General features: G+C 40.5%; 1 protein-coding gene across 8 annotated transcripts in view; it reads left to right on the top strand.

The window, feature by feature from the left end:
* THADA (THADA armadillo repeat containing) overlaps nucleotides 1-21,471 on the top strand; it is a 359,588-nt gene that overhangs the window by 145,161 nt on the left and 192,956 nt on the right. For 7 of the 8 annotated variants that reach the window (XM_021924785.2, XM_021924786.2, XM_017947472.2 and 4 more), the window contains exons 27-28: nucleotides 9,335-9,424; nucleotides 11,724-11,855. The exons of the other annotated variant lie outside the window; for it this stretch is intronic. In XM_021924785.2, the coding sequence (XP_021780477.1) occupies nucleotides 9,335-9,424; nucleotides 11,724-11,855 (222 nt within the window). The remainder of the gene's footprint in view (nucleotides 1-9,334; nucleotides 9,425-11,723; nucleotides 11,856-21,471) is intronic. 8 annotated transcript variants of the gene reach the window in all.

The following is a 21,471-nucleotide window of genomic DNA, read 5'->3' as shown; positions in this document are numbered from 1 at the left end:
AAATAATTTTGGTGTTTTTAAACCCTGACAGATGTGTAGTTGATACTTCCAAGTCCGCACCATCAAGCATGGCCACAATAATTTTAACAGTATACTTTTGAAAAGATGTAGTCAAAAACCTACTTTGCTCCTAAAAACAAAACAGTTAGTTAAAACGTTCACTGAAATTTAATTTTCAGTAAGTACCTTCTTTATATACCTTCCAAGATAGACTAGTTGGTAAATATTTGCTAAGGTAACTGCATGACATAACTTGCTGTTTGGGACAATTAGTTTAATTCAATTAAAATAATGACTTTAATCCTAGAATAGTAGCTCCACTGCCCTTTTCTCAGTGGTATTATGGTCAGCAGAGCCAGTTATCTATCAGGCAGTTTCTAGATCATAGTGATAGAATCATGTGTTGTGCATAAGTGAGAATACGTGTGTTTCTTACTCAACCAAGAGATAGCAGGCCACTTATTTCTCTGGAAATTAATAACTGATTCCTCAAGAAGACATATCCGTTGCCTTTCTGTTTGTATAGTGAGAGATTCGGAATGAGCAAATATACTCAGGGATACCAATACTAAACTCAAAGATTTACCTTTAAGTGACTCCTCTTCACAGAATCAAAAGCCAAGGAAAGGACATTAACAGTGGAAATTGATGTTCTTGACCAGTTTTGCTCTGAGGTGGTCAAGAATATAACAATGGTCTGTAGCGGAGTGATTTTGCTTTCTCCCTGTGTAAAACAGTGATCCTGTAAAACTCAAGTTTGTAATTTATTAACAAGGAAATGTACATATAATCATTTGTAGCTGCAGGAGACTAGCGATAACCGAAAGGCCTGTCATTAGGGATTAAGTAAATTACAGTCAATCATACAATAGATTGCTCTGTAGCCATTAAATGGAAGAGAATAGATCAGTGTGCGTGACATGGAATAATTTTACAGATTAGGTGAAAAAAACTCAAGGTGCAGAAAAGTGTATATAATATGATTATTTGTAAGGAAAAAAACTACAAACTAAAAGTATGTACCTGTATGCATTGAATTTTTTTAAATAGGAAAGCTGAAATACTATTACACAGTTCTCTATGAGGAAGGGCACTGTGGGGAGTCTAGTGTGTTTTTTAACATTTGCATTTTTACTTTTTCCATTAAAATATCTAATAAATAAAAAAGGAAAGGAACATATTTCGGATAAAATGTTCAATAAATATTTAATGAGTCTGTAATTTGGAAGGGAGTAAGAATTTCTTTTTTTAAAAGACTTGATTTTATGAAATAGGTAACAGAATATAATAAAATATGTATAAGGTTTAAATAACAATGTAATAAACACCTTGGATCTAACACCTAGTTTAAGAAATAGAACATTACAGTAGTCTCCTCTTATCTGTGGGGGATACTTTTCAAGACCCCCAGTGGATGCCTCGAACCATGGATAGTGCTGAACCATATATACACTATATTTTTTCCTATGCACACATAGCTGTGATGAAGTTTATCTATTAGATGCAATTAGAGATTAACAACAATAACTAATAATAAAATAGAACAACTATAACAATATGCCAGCATCACTGCTCTTGTGCTTTGGGGCCATTATTAAGTAAAATAAAAGTTCCTTGAACACAAGCTCTGTGACACCAGGACGGTTGATCTGATAAGACTTGGCTACTAAATGACTAATATACAGGAAAAACCATGGTATATATATGGTTCAGTGCTGTCCATGGTTTCAGGCATCCACTAGGGGTACGGAAATGTATCCCCTCAGAGAAGGGGGGACTACTGTAGTGTTCCACTTCTCTAGCTAGGTGGTAGATCCAAAGTGTTTACTGTATTATTCTTTAAAGCTCACACACAGTGGGGACTGCTATACTGCAGTTTACTCATGTTTTGTTGATGAACATGTGACTGCTATGCATATGCTTGTACAAGCCTTCTGATGCCAGTGTTCAAGAGTTTATCTAGGCGATTTACCTTGGAGTAGCATTCTTGAGTCACTGGGTAAACACATCTCTGACTTTCAAGAAAATCCCAAATTATTTTTCAGAATTTTAGTAATTTGCATTTCCATCAACAGTGTCTGAAAGATTCAATACGTGGTATTACCAGACTTATTAGGCTTTGCCAATAGTCTTTGGTATAGTATTTTTTTTTTTTTTTTGAGAGGAAGTCGCTCTGTCGCCTAGGCTGGAATGCAGTGGCATGATCTCGGCTCATGGCAAGCTCCACCTCCTGGGTTCACGCCACTCTCCTGACTCAGCCTCCCGAGTAACTGGGACTACAGGCACCCGCCATCATGCCCGGCTAATTTTTTTTTGTTTTTAGTAGAGACGGGGTTTCACCGTGTTAGCCAGGATGGTCTCAATCTCCTGACCGCGTGATCCGCCCGCCTCGGCCTCCCAAAGTTCTGGGATTACAGGCGTGAGCCACCGTGCCTGGCCATCCCTTGGTATAGTTGAGCATCCTTTCTGCTGTTTCTTGACCACTCATGTTTATCTTCTGTGAATTGCATTTTGATAGGTGTGTCTATTTTTATATTATTTGTCTTTTATTCAGTGATCACTTGAGTTCTTTGTATATTCTGGATACTGATTATGTAAATCTTAGTTATATGCATACAAATGTTCTCCCCATTTGTGGCCTATATTTTTATTTTAAATTTAAGAACTTTGTTATCCAGAGGGAGACACTATATCTTCCAGTGCTGTTCATTATATAAACATACTTGAATAGAGTCCAGAAAGTCCAGAGCAAAGGGCAGTCAGTGCTTCACTTTGCAATAGTGACAGTGGCAGTAACTCATCTTGTCTCTCAACAGCATCTGTCTCCCATTTCTGGTGAAAATTCGGGTGAATTTTCCCATGAATACATCACACCGTTGGCTCCTTCAGTTAATCTAAGAGATAAGTTGGCACCAAATCCATTCAGTTCGTCTCATACAACATTTAATTAAGGTACTACCAATAGGACACCAAGCAGCAGGATGAGCTCAGCTTTCAGTATTGACATCAACTATGCCTCCCAGCACCTCAGATCCAATCACTTGTACAAATCCCACAAATCAACAGGGTCTGTGGTAGAAACTCAAATGGCTGTCTTTTGAAGTTTTTGTATTGACCTTTCCATTTAGCCCAAGCCATTAAGCCAGGTACAGCAGAATGTATTAGTGATTGTACAGACTTTATCTTAACCTGTAGATTAGAAGTCTAAGAAAATTTTTCATTTATATTGTTATGACTTGCCCTGTGAATTGAAGCAAATCTGAATGGCTTTATGGGCTGAAGTGCTATGAGTGATGATCTTAGTTAAAATCAGTTGATACATTTTGTACCATGTTTTTAATTGAATGACTCTTATAGCAGGACTAACCAACCACAGGGTGTGCAAAAATAGTGAGTTGCTTATGCCTCTGGGAAGCTTCTGTGAATAGCCAAGCCTAACCCCATTTTGGAGAGATCTTCATAGTCATCTGAGAGCTATATGACCTCCTGGTGGTATTTCCTTAAACATTTGAAATTTGCTTACAACCACCCCTAAGGTGCAAATCACCGTGTTTGGTTGGGGGGAGAGTTAATGCCTGCTTTCACATACCTAGTACCCCTGTAAAGAAAGCATTTGTTTACAGTTTGGGGAGTTCCCTATATCAGCCGAGGAGCATATGTTAACAGTGCCTTCATCGTGGTCTAACAATCGGCTGGTAAATCTTAAAGTTTCTAGTTTAGTCCAAAGAATGTATTCTAGTCCTTGGTTTTGGAGGGACTGCTTAAGTGCAGTCATTCCAGCCTATCCTGTTTTACCTACACCAACAGCTGAGTGGCGTTCAGCTGTCCCTTGCAATGATTGAGCTATGGCTATAGAAGAGGGAAGGGCATTCAGAGATATTGATGGGTGTTTTGCAAGAAAGGGTCAGGTGCTTGGAGCCAAGGCCATAACATATAGTTTCTGATAGACTTCTCAGTAAGGTTAAGGAGAAAGCAATCAAATTGTGCTTCAAGCCATCTGAGGTAGGCTCACAGACCCAGCAGTTGGTTAAATTCAATGTGTTCATGACAGTTTGGGGGAAGAGCAGAGCATTTTCCTTGGTGAGGAAGGCTCTAGGGGCAATTTCAAAAAACAGACACCATTAATGTTCTTCCTTCCATTGTACCTCCCGGGGTCTGAGATAGTCTCTTCCCAGGAGTCAAGGTTATTCTCTCTACTTCCTCAAAATCAGTTGTCCCATTTCAGTATTTATAACTTTGTCTTTTTTCCAGTTGCTCCCTACTTGCAACCAGACATTTTGTCTAGAATAGTCAGGTGCAAGAGGAACAAGGCATTTTTGTAAATCTTACAGAGACCCTTTATATACTCATGGGCCACCTTAGGAAGACTCAGCAAGCTGTGTACTCAAGCAAGTAGTCATTATCTTATGATTTAGGACCAGGTTAATCTTTTTAAGAGAATCCAGGTGGCTAAATAGAATTAAGTTAGAATTTCCTAGGGCGCTTTTGCCCAGGTTGCCACATGGAAGGTGTACTAACTAGGCTGCCTGGATTTGTCATTAGGGGAAAGAAAGAAGCATCATGCCAGGAATGCTCAGGGCAGAATCCCAAATTTTCAAAATAGGTTAAAAAAAACCCTTCATGCATTTCTTTTTCGTCGTCTTCTTTTTTTTTTTTTTTTTTTTTTTTGGTGGCAGGGTCTCGCTCTGTAGCCTTGGCTAGAGTGCAGTGGCACGATCTCAGCTCACTGCAACCTCCGCCTCCCAGGTTCAAGCAATTCTCTTGCATCAGCCTATTAAGTAGCTGGGATTACAGGCACATGCTACCTCAACTGGCTAATTTTTGTATCTTTAGTACAAACAGGATTTCACCATGTTGGCCAGGCTGGTCTCGAACTCCTCAACTCAAGTAATCTGCTGTCCTCAGCCTCCCAAAGTGCTGGGATTGCAGGCGTGAGCCACCCCGCCCGGCTATTTCTTTTCTCTTTTTTTTTTTTGTTTTGAGACGGAGTCTCTTGTTGCCCAGGCTGCAGTACAATGGCATGATCTTGGCTCACTGTAACCTCTGCCTGCCAGGTCCAAGTGATTCTCCTTCCTCAGCTTCCTGAGTAACTGGGATTACAGGCGTGCACCACCAGGCCCAGCTGATTTTGTGTTTTTTTTTTTTTTTTAGTAGAGATGGGGTTTCTCTATGTTGGTCAGGCTGGTCTTGAACTCCCGACCTCAGATGATCTGCTCGCCTCGGCCTCCCAAAGTGTTGGGATTACAGGTGTGAGCCACTGCACCCGGCCCCGGCTATTTCTTTATGCTGTTTTAAAGCCTTGAAGTCAATGGAATTTAATTTTTATACGTAGTAGTGAAACAGGAAAGGTTCCCTTGCCCCCCTCACAGGGTGTGTGATGGGATCGTAGCTCGCTTCTTTAGTGCCCCGTGCTCAAACCTGTAGGGGAACATACAGACAGGCAGGCTGTGGGGCTCCTACTCCACAGCAGTGTCTAGGGGTGAATGTTTACGGCTGAAGCCCCAGTAGGTTTGTGTTACAGGGTGCTCTTTCAGTTTAACTGTCCATAGGCAGCTTGTGTTAGTCAGCTCAATTAGACCCCCTTGCCTTATCACAAGCACAGAGGGCTTTCTGTATCCCAAGATTTTTGCCTGGGTATACTGGAAGAATTTGATCACATGTAGGCCTGGAGAATTAGTGCAGGGTTTTATTGAGTGGAAGTAGCTCTCAGCAGATGGGGGAACCAGAAGGGAGATGGTTTTCCCCTGGATTTGGGCCACTCGGCGGCCTGTCTCTTCTTTGACTGCCCTGGCCAAACTCCGCATTATTTCGCCAGGCGATGGCCTGCTGGCATGCCGGCCTGCTGGTGCCTGTTGGTATACTCTTGACATCCAGCTGCTTGTGTGTTCCTCCGCCCATGTGCTCCTCTTGACATCCAGCCACTTGTGTGCCTGCGTGCTAGGGTTTCAGGGGATTTTATAGGCACAGGATAGGGGCATGGGAGGCCAGGGTGGTCTTGGGAAATGCAACATTTGGGCGTGAAGGCAGGAGTGCCCATCTTCACCTAGGTCCATGGGCATAGGCCAGGGGTGGAGCCTTCACCAGGAACCCGCCCTCTTCCTCCCAGCACTTCCCTGCCTGCTTTCCATATCAGTGGGAGATTGGGATCCAATTGTAATTTTGTCTATGTGGATAATCGGTTACCACACTATGTTGCTCTGTGATCTGCGGTATTAACTCTTTCACAAATCAAGATTTTATATATGTATTAATGTATGTCTGCTCCTTTGCTTTCTATCCTATTTTATTGGCTTACTCGTACCCAGAGTCCTTGAGTTTTATGGTATTTTTAGCTATCTGGATGAGTCCTCCAACCTCATTCTTCTTTAAGATTATCTTTGATACTCTTACTCTTGGTCCTTGATGTGTCTATATACATTTTAAAATCTACCTCTCAGGGCCGAGCGAAGTGGCTCCTGCCTGTAATCCCAGCACTGTGGGAGGCTGAGGTGGGCCAATCACCTGAGGTCAGGAGTTGGAGAACAGCCTGGCCAACATTGTGAAACCCCGTCTCTACTAAAAATATGAAAAATTAGCCAGATGTGGTGGCATACACCTGTAATCCCAGCTACTCGGGAGGCTGAGGCACGAGAATTGCTTGAACCCAGGAGGCGGAGGTTGCAGTGAGCCAAAATTACAGCACTGCACGCCAGCCTGGGCAACAGAGCAAGACTGTCTCAAAAAAAATAAATAAATAAAATGAAGTAAAATCAACTTCTCAGGTTACTTGCAGACACACAAACACATACACATACACACATACACACAGTTACTATTTTTATTGGAATTGCGTTGCATTTATAATCAGTTTGGGGAGAATATCATCTTTATAATATGGAATCCTCTAATCTATGAGCATAGCACATCTCCTTTGTTTGTTTGTTTGTTTGAGACAGATTCTCACTCTGTCACCCAGGCTGGAGTGCAATGACACGATCTTGGCTCACTGCAACCTCTGCCTCCCAGGTTCAAGTGATTCTCCTGCCCTCAGCTTCCAGAGTAGCTGGGATTACAGGCATGCACCACCACACCCGGCTAATTTTATATATTTTTAGTAGAGACAGGGTTTCTCCATGTTGGTCAGGCTGGTCTTGAACTCCCAACCTCAGGTGATCCGCCCAGCTCAGCCTCCCAAAGTGCTGGGATTACAGGTATGAGCCACTGCACCCAGCACCACATCTCCTTTTTAAGGCATATTTTTTTTTTAAAACAACATCTCCCTATTAAAAATATGAAATACCAATGTAGAAAAAAAAGAACCTTGATCTCTATCTCACATTATACACAAAAATTAATTTGAAATGGATCATAGACCTCAATGTAAAAGCTGAAACCATAAAGCTTCTAGAAGAAGACATACGATATGTTTCTTAGGTAGAGATTTCTTAGGCCATAGAAAGCATGAATCATAAAAGAAAAAAATTGATTAAATAGTGGACTTTGTCAAAAATTTTAAAATTTTGCTCATCAAAAGACATTATTAAATAAGTTGGCAAGCCACAGACTAGAAGAATGTGTATGCATTCTTGCATGTATGCATTTCCATGCATGTGTATGACCAAGGAAAAGCAACCTATTAAAAATGAGCAAAAATCTTGAAGAGATACTTCACAAAGGGTCATACCAATGACCAAAGCACATGAAAAGTGTTCAACATCATTCGTCGTCAAGGAAATGCAAATCAAATTCATGGGAGATACACCATTGCATACCCACAGGATGGCTACAAAGGAAGGAAAAACAAAACAACAGCAAATGTTGAAAGGAATGTAGAAATCTCCATCAGAAATCTACGTTATTTTTGGGAGTGTAAAATGGTATAATTATTTTGGGAAACTGTCAGCTTCCTAAATGATTAGACATGTATTACAGTTTTACTCTCAGATATTAATTCAGGAGAAATGAAAACATGTTCTTAAAATGTCTTATATAAGAATTTTATAGCAGCTTTATTCATAATAGTAAAGAAAAAAGGAAAAAGAAAAGGTAAAGAACCCCCATGCCTGTCAAGAGGAAATTAATAAACATACGGATTCATGTAGTGGAATACTACTCAACAGAAAAAGAACCAGATTGATATGTTGAATAACATGGATAAATTTAATAAACTCTGTGCTGAGTGAAAAAAGCCAGACAAAAAATGTATTATTATATTTATATGAAATTCTAGAATAGACAAAACCAAACTGTGATGATAGAAAGCAAATCAGAGGTTCCTTTGTGGGGCAGGAGTTTGCTGGGAAGGGGCATGGAGCATCTTTGTGGGATGATGGAAATTTTCTGAGTCTTCATAGGAGTGTGGAGTACGAGTGTATGTGTTTGTGGGTCGAATGGTACACTTGATCAGAGCATTTTGTTGTGTGTAAAAACGTTTCAATTTTTAAAAAATGTGATACTCTGGATTTCAGTTAATAGGAACATAACATGTAGAGTTGATAAAAATGGGTAGGTTAAGGAATATTTATGTCACCCCTTCAGAGTAATTCTTTAATAGTTACGGAGACTGTATGTTCCTAAATGCCATATTTAGCTTGAGCTTTTTGGTCAGTGGTGCAGTCTGAGGAGCTATTTTACTTTCATAGTTCAAGAGAAGTTTTTATAAAGTTGAAAAAGATAATTCTTACAAGTTCAGCAAGCATTGGATTTCCAGAACTTCACATGCCAAGACTGTGCTTCTCCTAACCGTACTCCAAACCAGTGGTTCTCAATCAGGGGCCATTTTGTCCCACAGGGTATGTTTGGCAATGTCTAAAGACATTTTCATTGTCATGATTGTTGGGGAGGGGTGTTGTGCTGCTAGCATCTAGTGAGTAGAAGCCACGGAGGCTGCTAAACATCCCACAATGCGTAGGACGGCCCCCTGAAACAAAGAGTTATTTGGTCCAAACGGTCATTGGTGCCAGGGTTGGGAAAGTTTGTTCTAGACCTGCCCTTATAACTGAAGCTGAGTCAGTCTCAGTCAATCAGGTGTTGACTCTATTTATGGTCCAAATCAATTGTGGAAACTTGGTGTTTGCAGAGATTACATATTTCTTCCCTGATAGAATTTCGTATCAAATATTTGTAAACATGCATAAATTTTGAGATAAAAGTTCATGGATTGAGAGCACTTCAGAAATCAAAATTATCATTTATGTTGATTGTTAAATTCTTAAGATGCTGTAGATTGTTTTTAACTGTATTTAATTAAATAGCCAAACAAATAACTGTACTTATCTTCCTTTTTTTAAAAAAGGCTTTATTATCAGATCAAAGGGAATAAATGGTAATAACTTTTTTCCTCCTTCTTTCCCAGAATGACAGGGAGAGAGTTTTTCTCTCGTTTCCCAGAACTCTATCCTTTTCTTCTCAAACAGTTGGAAACTGTAGCCAATGCAGTAGACAGGTAAGAAGAGAATTGGGTGGGGCAAAATGAACTCAAGGATGTGAATTACCTTAGTAATTGAGATTTTCCCTCTAGGCAACTGTTTTTAATACAGTTCTTCCCTTTTTAAAATTTGTTTAAATGTTTTCCTTGAGACAGGGTCTTTCCCTGTCACCCAAGCTGGAGTACAGTGGTGGCCACCACTCCCTGCCCATTTTTGTATTTTTTGTAGAGATAGGGTTTCACCATGTTTCCAGGCTGGTCTCAAACTCCTGAGCTCAAGCAGTCTGCCCACCTGGGCCTCTCAAAGTGTGGGGATTACAGGCTTGAGCCACTGTGCATGGTCAGACTGCTTCCTTGTAATAAAATTGACTTTTTTATTAAAGTGCTTTTTTATAATTATATCATATTGCTTGATTCTCTATAGTAAATTTGTACCTGAAAAGTTGTGTAAAATCCTGTCTTTATATTTTAAAAATCCTATTTTATGTTAAATTTTATCAAACTTAATTCCATTTTCAGTGGTATAGAAACTAGGAGCCGGGCGCGGTGGCTCACGCCTGTAATCCCAGCACTTTGGGAGGCCGAGGCGGGCGGATCACAAGGTCAGGAGATCGAGACCACGGTGAAACCCCGTCTCTACTAAAAATACAAAAAATTAGCCGGGCGCGGTTGTGGGCGCCTGTAGTCCCAGCTACTCGGGAGGCTGAGGCAGGAGAATGGCGTGAACCCGGGAGGCGGAGCTTGCAGTGAGCCGAGATCGCGCCACTGCACTCCAGCCTGGGCGACAGAGCGAGACTCTGTCTCAAAAAAAAAAAAAAAAAAAAATAAAAGAAACTAGGAATCACATGGTGATTTCTTCTATTATGAATTATTTTTTTCCAATTTTTAAAAAAAATCTGTGTTTACATATTGAGTTTGCTTTATGCATACCTGTCATTTTATATTACTGGCTTGTTGCAACTTACCATTGTGAAACTATAGCAATTAGCTGACTAATATGATCACTTGTATTCAGAAATGGTTCTGGTCTACCTGAGTGAAACTGGCCAGTGTCCTTGGAAACACGGAGCAAGGCCATTACGAGGGCTTCCAGTCTTACAGTTCACCATTGTCTTAAAAATCACATTCTAGCTGGCGCAGTGGTTCACGCCTATAATCCCAGCACTTTGGGAGGCCGAGGCAGGTGGATCACCTAAGGTCAGGAGTTCGAGACCAGCTTGGCCAACATGGCAAAACCCCATCTTTATTAAAAATACAAACATTAGCCAGGCGTGGTGGTGCGTACCTGTAATCCCAGCTACTTGGGAGGCTGAGGCAGGAGAATCACTTGAACGCAGGAGGCAGAGGTTGGCGTGAGCTGAGATCTTGCCACTGTACTCCAGTCTGGGCGACAGAAAAAGGCTTCGTCTCAAAAAAAACAAACAAAAAAACACACACACACACATTCTAAAGCTGGTAGTGGAATTTTTAGTATGGACTTCATAAAGCATGTGTTTTGTATTTTTCCTATAATTTTGCACTTGGTATGAATGTACACTAATTGTCTATAATTAGAAAATAAAAGTAATGAATTTTACTTCTGTTTATGATGTATTTGCTCACATTAGTAGTTTATGCAAATGTGCTTTTCTGACATTTAGTGACTCTTCATGCTTTCTTAAATACATTTGGATGTTGAAAGTTTCACATTTCATACCCTGGAACAGGCACCTCTCTACTATAGGAACAATTCTAATTAAAGTAGCGTACTCTAATTATGCAAATGATTAGCTTTGAGAAGAGGATCCTGTACAAAAGCCCAATTCCCTGTTCTGCTAGCAGTTTTTTCTTATTATGTACATTTGGGAGATAAGAAGTGAACGTAGAAAAAAAAAAGAAAAGAAAAAGGGAAAACTATCCCCTTGATTGTGGAGACTCACTTTATATACATAATTTATTTTTTTGAGATGGAGTCTCACTCTGTCACCCAGGCTGGAGTGCAGTGGCACGATCTTGGCTTACTGCAGCCTCCGCCTTCTGGGTTCAAGTGATTCCCCCACCTCAGCCTCCTGAGTAGCTGGAATTACAGGTGTGCGCCGCCACACCCAGCTAATTTTTTGTATTAGTAGAGATGACATTTTGCCATATTGGCCAGGCTGGTCTTGAACTTCTGACCTCAGGTGATCCACCCGCCTTGGCCTCCCAAAGTGCTGGGATTATAGGCAGAAGCCACCGTACCTGGCCATATACATAATTATTTCATGAGAGACATGTTTGAAGGAGGAGTGCTTCACTACCTAAATGTGAAATCTTTTATGTGTAATAATTGTTTTTTCAGTGATATGGGAGAACCAAATCGCCATCCAAGCATGTTTCTCTTACTTTTGGTGTTGGAGAGACTCTACCCTTCTCCGATGGATGGTACTTCTTCTGCTCTCAGCATGGGACCTTTTGTTCCCTTCATTATGAGGTAGTGTCATGCTGTGTGGAAATGGTCAAGGTGGGCGTGGAAGTTTTATGGGAATATTTTGTCTTGTTCTTATTTCAGAAGCTATTTTATATATATATATGTATGTATATATAACTGTCATATATATTTTGTTTTATTTTATTTTTTTTTTTGAGATGGAGTCCCGGTCTGTCACCCAGGCTGGAGTGCAGTGGTGCGATCTCAGCTCACTGCAAGCTCCGCCTCCCGGGTTCACACCATTCTCCTGCCTCAACCTCCCAAGTAGCTGGGACTACAGGCGCCTGCCACCATTCCTGGCTAATTTTTTGTATTTTTAGTAGAGACGGGGTTTCACCGTGTTAGCCAGGATGGTGTCAATCTCCTGACCTTGTGATCCGCCCACCTTGGCCTCCCAAAGTGCTAGAATTACAGGCATGAGCCACCACGCCCGGGCATATTATATATATATTTATTTATATATATAAAAACCTATTGTATATATTATATATAAAACTATTATATATTATATGTAAGACTTTTGTATTTAAGTATTTTTTATATATACATATATATAAAAAACTATTTTATACACACGCGCACACACACACACAATACTTTGAGAGGGGGCTTGTGAAAGCAGAGGCTTGGGTTTTCTTGCCATTGCCCCCAGTATTTCAGAGGAAGGTGCTTATATCATGGGTACAGGATCTCATTAGAACCTATGTAAGTAATGTTTTCCTTGAGCCCTGCCTGCTCCAAGGCAGGTGGGTGGATGGTGTTGATAGAAGATACTCTTTTTGAAAAACATGGCCCCGTGTTTGCGTTATTCCTGTGTTGAGCCTGGCCAGCACGGGGCAGGCTTGGTTCTGGTATATATCTTCTGTCCATGGGTTCAAGAGGACATCAGGACATCTGACTCTTCACTCTGGAGGAGTCTGCGAGGCGGTGCAGTGGGTGGCATGTAAATGGTAATGCCATGTGGCATGAATTCCCACTCATCTTCTCTTTCAAGCTTGTAGTACCTGAAAAAAGCCATGAATATAGAGTATTCATGGAGTAATATAACAGAGTTCTCTTCTTTTAGAGCCTTGTACCACTTCTTGTGTTACATCTTTTCAGGCATTTGCCATCTTCTGATTACTTTGTTCATTTTGGATCAAAGGCCTAAATATGTAGGCCTCCAAGAAGTATTAAAATTTTCTCATGAAACCTTTCAGAAACCTGTCATATTAGTTAGCTCTTACCTTTCTGCTTACCTCTTGACAAAACAGTACCTTCATTTTTGTGTTTCTACCAAAAATTGAAATGGCTTTGGAGCAGAAGCGTAAGAAACTAAACTCAAGAGAGTGTTTCTTATGTATGTGGTGTCCTGGGTTCCACTTCCTTGTTTCACAGAGCTGACTTATGCATTTTAATGTGAGAAAACCATTAAACATGAGATTCTGGCATGTGCTTGCTGGAGCTATTTGTTTGCCCCAAGCCCTGGCTGTGGCTGTGTTATCTTTGATCACAGAGATGACTCATGCAGACTGGTTTTTGTTTCCTGATATACAAAGTTACCAATCTCCTTCATCTAGCATTTGGTGATTCATTTTGGGAATTTGGGTGGTAAATTTTACTTTCAGGGGCCTTAAAAATTGTTCTTTCATGAATAACTGGAAAGAACTAAGAAATGTTTTCAGAAAGTTGATGCAAGGAGGAAAGGCATGTGCACAGCATTGCAGTTTACATTAGAAACAGAGATTTGCTTTAGAACCTGTCCTCTGTCTTAAGAATGTTGAATTTGTAGAAGCTTTTTACTACTCAATCTGTTGTTTATTGCATCCTAGAAATAATAAATTACTACATCAAAAGTACCTTTCCAAAATGTTGCTTAGTTTACATATAACCAGAATGCTGATACTACTCATTATGTTCAAAGTATCTGTTATATAAAACAAAGATTGCATTAATATAGAAGATTTAAATATTGCTTTGAAGCCAGTGTACATAGGGCATCATTTGTTAACCTCTAAAAATACAAAGTGAGAAGTTTGCAATCAGTCTATTCTTCCAGTGAAAATGCTGCGGTTTGTAGTTGCTTTCTTCCAGTAAGTAAGGTGCTCTATGAAGTAGATACATAGAACATCACCAACAGCAGAAGTGCCACCAACCAAAATACAAGGCTATTTTTGTGTAACAGAAAGAGCACATCTATCACTCCTGACAAGCCCTGCACTCTTGGGTTCAAATTCTAGCTCTGTAACTGCCTTGCTCTCTGAACCTCAATTTCCGCAATGGGCAAATGAGGGTGGTAACACCTCTTCTCAGAGTCACTGTAACCAAAATGCCCTGTAAGCAGAAGTACCACCATTGATTCCTTAAGTACAGAGTCTAGGACACTTATTGAGTGTCCATGTGTGTTATAGAACCGTGTTTCTAAAACTTCAAGATGTAAACATATCACTTGGCGATCATATAAATTCTGATTTCAGTAAATCTGTGGTGAGGCCTGAGAGTCCAACTTTCAAATGGTCTTCCAGGTAATGCCAGTGCTGCTGGTCTGTAGATCACATTTTGAATAGCAAAATTAAACTTGGGATATTAAATTTAATACCATCACACACACATGCACACATACAATTTCAACAAGCTAGACAGTAGTAGCTTATTAAAATTGGTTAGGCAATTTAAGGGGTTTATTAAGAAGTAGATTTTGACCCAGGAATGCAGAAAACAAAGTGTTCTGAGTAGAGAAGTCAGTAGGAAGTAGACCAACCTTTGTTGAGCCCCATCTTTCTGCCAAGTAGTGAACTGGGCATTTTGCTTACAGTGACTCTGAGGTGTTATCACCTTCATTTGCCCGTTGAGGAAATTGAAGTTCACAGAGCAAGGCAGTTACAGAGCTAGAATTTGAACCCAAGAGTGCAGGACTTGTCAAGGGTTTTAGATGTACTCTTTCTGTTACACCAAAATAACCTTGTATTTTGGTTGCCTTTTGAATAGCCAGTAACTTAGCTACACTGAATGACCTATAGGGTCTGAAATGGATGCAACTGGGAGAGATGAGGAGCCTATATCCACAGTTGGTGCATCTGAATACAGGCTGTCTTCTGGATATAGATGTAATGTCTCTACCAGTGGTGGGATCTGTTCCTTATTTTGCTTTTCCTGTAGGAAAAGTGGCTGATTGGATTGGTTAACCACATGTGGCACATGGTGACAATCGCCTGTGGCTATAGGATTGGTTTGTGGCCAGATACAGAGGAAGCCTGACTCTTCTTTCTTGGCCACCTTCTGTGGTAAAGTGGAAGGCCCTAGATTTAGTTAGTTTGGGGTTTCATCAACCTACCACAGGGACAACTCCTGCTACCCCAGAATGTTCACTGGTGAGGTGAACTATAAATAGATTTTTTAAAAAGAGTGAATGTGATAAAACTGTATGCATTTGATTTAGATGACCTCTGAGAAAATTATTCATGAAGAAAGTGAAAGGTTGATCATAAAACCTATCATTCCAGGCAGTGCTTGTGATTCTGATTGTGATGAAGAGTGGGCTGTTTTGACTTGGGGTAATAGCTAAAAAGATGGATGGGTGTATGTACAGTGGATCAACAGTGTTTTATTTTTGTACCATTGTTAAGGGTAATTTATGTACTTGGAAGAGTTCTCATCGGGCTCATGGATACTATGAATTTGGCTAAAGAAAAAAGTTTCGGTTTGTGGGAGTAGTGCAAAGGTTGCTCTGACTGCTAAAAGTGAATTGCACAATGAGAAGATTAAAAGCGCCAACGACAGCTTTTTGTTTCCCTTTGATCTTTGTCTACTTACCTGCTATTTCCTTCCTCTCTATAAGGTATTTTTAAGTATTATATGTAGTTTTATTCCTTTATCTCATGTTTAAGAGTATGTCTAAGCTTATTTCTCTGTTGATTTTCTTCATTGATTTAAGTCTTAGAAGTTACTGATTTGGATTTTCCAAAGTTATACATGTATGGCATTATGATTGTTGCATCCTCTTGGGTCAGAATTTATAATGTCAATCCCAACATCTTGTATACAACTTTTTAAAAGTCCAGTGTATTTTATGTTCTGATGTTGTGCTGCATCCAGATACACAGCCCTTTACCATGTGAATGTGATGCCTTCAATTTAAGACCATTAATTCGTTCTTCAGTTCAGATACCACAAAGCAGAGTGATTCGTGCTTTACAAAGAACCTTGACTGGCTCTCTGAATGCAGCTCACCAGGGCCTGCTTCTCTGGGCTTTCTAGAGTCTAGAAAGTCTTTTCAGAGGCCAAAAAGTCCCTGGGCATGCATTTCTGAGTTCCCTTTCACAAGCAAGTTTCAAGTTCCAATCGAAGAGCTCTAAATAACCACATATGCCTCAAACCTAGGACCATTGAGTCCTGAACAAAGACCAGGAGAACTTAGACGAATCAGGTCTCTGAGTCCTGAGCCCTTGTTCAGGACTCTGTCGTCCTAGGTTTGAGGCATATGTGGTTACCTAGAGCTCTTCGATTGGAACTTGAAACTTGCTTATGAAAGGGAACTCAGAGATGCATGCCCAGGGACTTTTTGGCCTCTGAAAATACTTTCTAGTCACTAACTGTGACACTTGGACAAGGCTCTTTACCCTCTCTACACCAGTGTGGTTACTTGTATGTATGAGAGTTTCAGTTAAGACGGAAAGTGCCTTCTATTGCAGATAACTGAGATCTGATTAATACTTGCAGGAGAAATCCCTTCACTGCCCCCTTTGAGGCACTTTTTAAAGGATCTCTCCTACTTGCAGCCCCCTTTCCCTGTCCCTGCCCACCTTTTTTGTTTGTTTGTTTATTTTCACTGCAGATGACTTTAGTACATTTTTTTTTACCCCAATCCGTTTAGTCGTTGTTCTCTTTAGACAAGTTTTCAGTGAAATCTCCTTTCCTTTTCCCTTCTCCTTTCCTTTCTTGCTTTTTTAGAGAGCTAGGATCCCACTATGTTGCCCAGATGGACCTTGAATTCCTGAGCTCAAGTGATTCTCCTGCTTCAGCCTCCCGAGTAGGTGGGACTACAGGTGCACACTACTGTGCCTGGCTTGCTTTTCTTTTCTCTTTTTTTTTTTTTTTTTTTTTTTGAGATGGAGTCTCACTCTGTTGCCCAGGCTGGAGTGCAGTGGTGCGATCTTGGCTCACTGCAACCTCCGCCTCCTGGGTTCAAGTGATTCTCGTGCGTCAGCCTCCTGAGTAGCTGGGACCACAGGTACATGCCACCACAGGTGCATGCCACCATGCCCAGTTAATGGCAGAAACCACAATTCCTTTTGTGCCAACCTAAATAAGTTTTGTATTTTTACTAGAGATGGGGTTTCATCATATTGGTCAGGCTAGCCTGGAATTCCCAGCCTTGAGCCCACCTCAGCCTTTCAAAGTGCTAGACTTACTTGCAGGCATGAGCCACCGATATTGAAATACAAATAGCAATACAATTTTTTTTTTTTTTTAAAATACAGAGCCTTGTTCTGTCGCCCAGGCTGGAATGCAGTGGCATGATCTCGGCTCACTGCAACCTCTGCCTCCCGGGTTCTAGCAATTCTCCTGTCTCAGCCTCCTGAGTAGCTGGGACTACAGGCATCCACCACCACACCCGGCTAATTTTTGTATTTTTTTTAGTAGAGATGGGGTTTCACCATATTGGTCAGGCTGGTCTCGAACTCCTGACCTCAGGTGATCCACCTGCCTCGGCCTCCCAAAGTGCTGGGATTACAGGTGTGAACCACCACACCTGGCCAGCAATACAATCTTAACTAAACATGTGGCAGTAGAAATCATCCAGAGGAACCTATTCAATGGAAACTATTTTGGTTGAAATATGGAACTCTAGCCAGTAATCACAGCATTGGAAAATATGTTTTATGTATTTTTAAAATATGTAATGGAATCTTTTGATTTTTACCAGCCTTAAAAAAGAGGGAGTTGGGGGTGCAAAAACTTAAGATGTTTGTTGATCCTTTTAAGCCTATGGCATTGGGAAATGACATTGACTCCTTTCCTTTTCCTTGAAAGTTACAAAAATTGAGCAATTATCACTTTGCTCCTTACTGAAATTATGAAGTTGAAAGACCTTATTTTCCATGGCATAGAGTTGGGGTTTTTGCAGTAGACAATAGTTGGCTTCTACTTTCATTTGTGATTATAATACTGGAAACTGTTCTTCAAGGCTTCACATTACGTTTCTATCTGCTCTGTTTTCCCAGAGTCCTTGTGATGAATAGAGAACAAGTTTGCTTCATAGAGAGATAAATGAGGCAAACAGTGATTAAAATAACTGCTGAGAAGTAATGCCCTCATCACTTTCTCTCTACCTCAGCTCCTAATCACCTCTCCCTTTGAATGTCTGTAACGTTTGTTACTTAATCTCCTTATCTTGCCATTCACCATTACTATGCCATTCTGTAATACTCAATGCTTATTCTTGCAAAATAAATCTTACTTTCCTTCCATGCAGAAGCAGCTGTGGGGTTCTTTCATTTGTTTATTTTTTGTTACCTTCCTCTGCCTCGCCCCAGTTTGGGCACAGAGTTAAATTGAGTAACACAAAAATGAAATTAATTTGAAAGAGACTTTTTGTGTTGGATAAGTCTATGTATCTATGAAGTACTCAAGGGACCTCTTGTCCTACAATATTGGAGCCACATTTTGTATCTCACCAGTTACTATTTTTATAGAAAAGAGGCTCTGCTGGGTTCTGTGTTTTACCTGGACTTTGAGGAGTCTTGGGTTCGAATAAGAGCTCTGACATTTGCTTTTATTGTGACTTCACCTCTCTGACCCTCCATTTCCTTTTCTATCACATTAAGGTATTGAACTGGATGTTACCTGGATTCTCTCTGGCCTCAGGAACCTCTGGCCGCCTTCCTGCACTGTGAACTTGCCTCCTCTGACTGCCTTCCAGTGAGCCAGTTAGAGGCCCACCTTACAGCTACCCTGTTGCAGGCTTTAGAACCAAATGAGAGGACCCTGGATTGATAAGAATAGAAGTAGAGGGGAGGTGCCATAGAAGTAGAGGGGAGGTGCCATTTTTCTGTTCAAGGTTATGGAATTACAGACAAGCCAAAACATGTTGGGGAAAGCCTCCCAGGTTAACGTAGGGTGAATGGAGGAGCCATGTAGGAGAGCAGCCTCTGTGTGTTTCAGGCCATAGATCTGTATAATGGGGATAATTCTGCTTACAAAATAGAAAATAAAAGCTTCCTGGTTTGCTTATTAAGAAAAATGCTAGCGAGAGGAAGGGGTTGATAGGCAGTATAATGGTGATAGAGAGAGAAACTTTTTCAAGCCATGCTTTGTCTCTGTCAGTAAGCCAGAGGAAAGACCCTGAAGTCAGATGTAGTTGAGGCAATAGAAAAAGAGCATTGTGTCCTGTGAGGGAGGACACATCTCTGCACCCAGATGAATGACAGCCTTGGAGGCCAGTGAGCCCAGTACCATGTCAGTAATTTTTGGGAAAGGAGGGTTGGGAATGTTGTGCCAGAAGCCTACAGAAGGATTTTTCAGAAGAGAGGGATAAAGGCATATTTTATTAGTGACCAGAGAGTTGTGTTGATATTGATTGCTTTTTACTGAATTATTAAAATATATCACTTGGGAGTTCTTTGCACCTTATTCGCTGTGCACTAATAAGGATTCCCTAAACATGTCAGAAAATAAACAGAGATGCTTTCCTAAAGAATGGTTATAATAGATAACTTTTTATTGTCCCAATTTCCCAAAGTATCTTGAACAGAGTTGCCTGGAGAGAGAGTACAGGAGTCTCCAAGCCTTTCTCATTACAAGTAGAAACACCCTGAGAAATAGGTCTTTGCCAGTACTGTTAACATAGAATTTCCTCCCCTGGCCAGCACTCCACCTGGTCTGTGGTTACTGCTAAATTCCATGAGGTTCAGAGAAGGGGGAATTATAGGAAAGGAGTATGCCCCCACCCTTCCCCCACTGCCCAGCCATCCTAATCTGCTAACAGTTGTTGGGTGAAAAAAGGGATATGCTACCCCATCAATCTGTGGAAACCCTGGCCCCTTGATTTCACTAGTGTGATGTCTGATACCAGGTCAGGCTTGGGACCAGATTGTTGAGGCACAGGTGTTCATTGCTGCTCAGTTTTCTTCTTGGTTTATAGGCCAAAATTGTAAAACATGTAAATGCCCCCAGTGTTATCTTCCACAGGGTATTTGTATATTACAAATACATACATTTTGAAATAAAGCAGTAAAACTCTAATGGTGGCATTTTAGGCCTTATATAGGGAGGATCTAGAAGCAGAGATTGGAAAGTTGTTCCTTAATGCTGGGGAAATCACATTGTTTGGGCAGCTACGTACTCTGCCTCCTTTTTACTGTGCCTAGCACTTTATTTGGAGGGCTGTACTCAGGGTCCTCTGAATTTCTGAATTCTACCCAGGGTAGCTGAGGTTTAGTGTGTAGCATGAAATTATGTTTTGTATTATGTGTCTTTTTTTGCAGATAGTTCTGGCATAAAAAGATACCGTGTCATCTGTCACCAGTTTTTATCTGTTAGTTCCCAGATAGGGACCTGGCCAACTTCATTTCTGGTGCCAGATCTCTTTAAGACCATTTTCTAAATATGTTTTTGAGCAGAAGGAATGAGGAGTTCACCTCCTATGGAATGCATTGACAAAGCAAACTAGAAAAACAGAACTTGTAGGGACCAGCTTTTCTTCAGTGTTATCTGTTATGCCAGTAGGCCAGTTCAGGTCATGTTAGAACAAGTGATTTGATCAGCACACAGTCCCATTCTTAGATGAAATTTCTGACAATGATGATAATCTGTGGCCTATTGCTGCCATTCATACTAGAAGTTAGAAGCTCATCAGTTAATTGATTAACCAAGTGTTTGTTAAACATTCATTGTATACCTAGCTAGTGTTAGGTCTTGGGTAAGATGCAAAGTAAAGAAAAAGGTCTTTATCCTTAAAGAACTTACCGTCTAGCTAATAAGGTAAAATACGTGCTTGTGAACCTGATGTCGTGTATATTAGCCACTTAATTATATGACATGTACACTAAGGACTGAGGCCTGCAAAGAAGGGCAAGAGCATCAGTGGGTTGGAGAAGTCCAGGAGGCTTTCCCAAATAGCAAGGCAGGAAGAAATGTGGGAGTTCAGTCGGCCATCTCAGGGACTTTTAGAAATCACCCTTGGTGATTAACAAGTCATGTGAGAGAAGTGAAAAGTCAGGGGGAATCCAACAAGAGGAAGATTGTGATGGAGAGTTTTATGATTCATAACTTGGAAGGCATCGTAAAGAGCTCTGCTTCCACTTGAACCAAGGGCGACCCAGGAAATTCACAAAATAAATGGTTTGCTGTTTAACAGGAGAAACCATTGATGGTACATCTTTGGTAACTTTAATAAAAAACAGCATTTGTCCTGAGTGTTGCATTTAAGTCTTGTGAAAGTAATGAATTGTAGTGGGAAAAAAATTTACATTTAGTAATACTTAACATTTTAAAGTATCTTAACAGTGTTTTTCCATACAGAACTTTTATTTCCTTGTTCTTAAACTGTTTCTCAAAAATTGTAGCAAAGATGTTCCACAGGCATTTTTAATGCTGAATTAAAGGATTTCACATTACCAAGCCCCAAATGCTGACTAAT

This window comes from Papio anubis, chromosome 14, assembly GCF_008728515.1.
Source record: "Papio anubis isolate 15944 chromosome 14, Panubis1.0, whole genome shotgun sequence".
NCBI lineage: Eukaryota > Metazoa > Chordata > Mammalia > Primates > Cercopithecidae > Papio > Papio anubis.
This window is presented reverse-complemented; position numbering and strand designations above follow the sequence as displayed.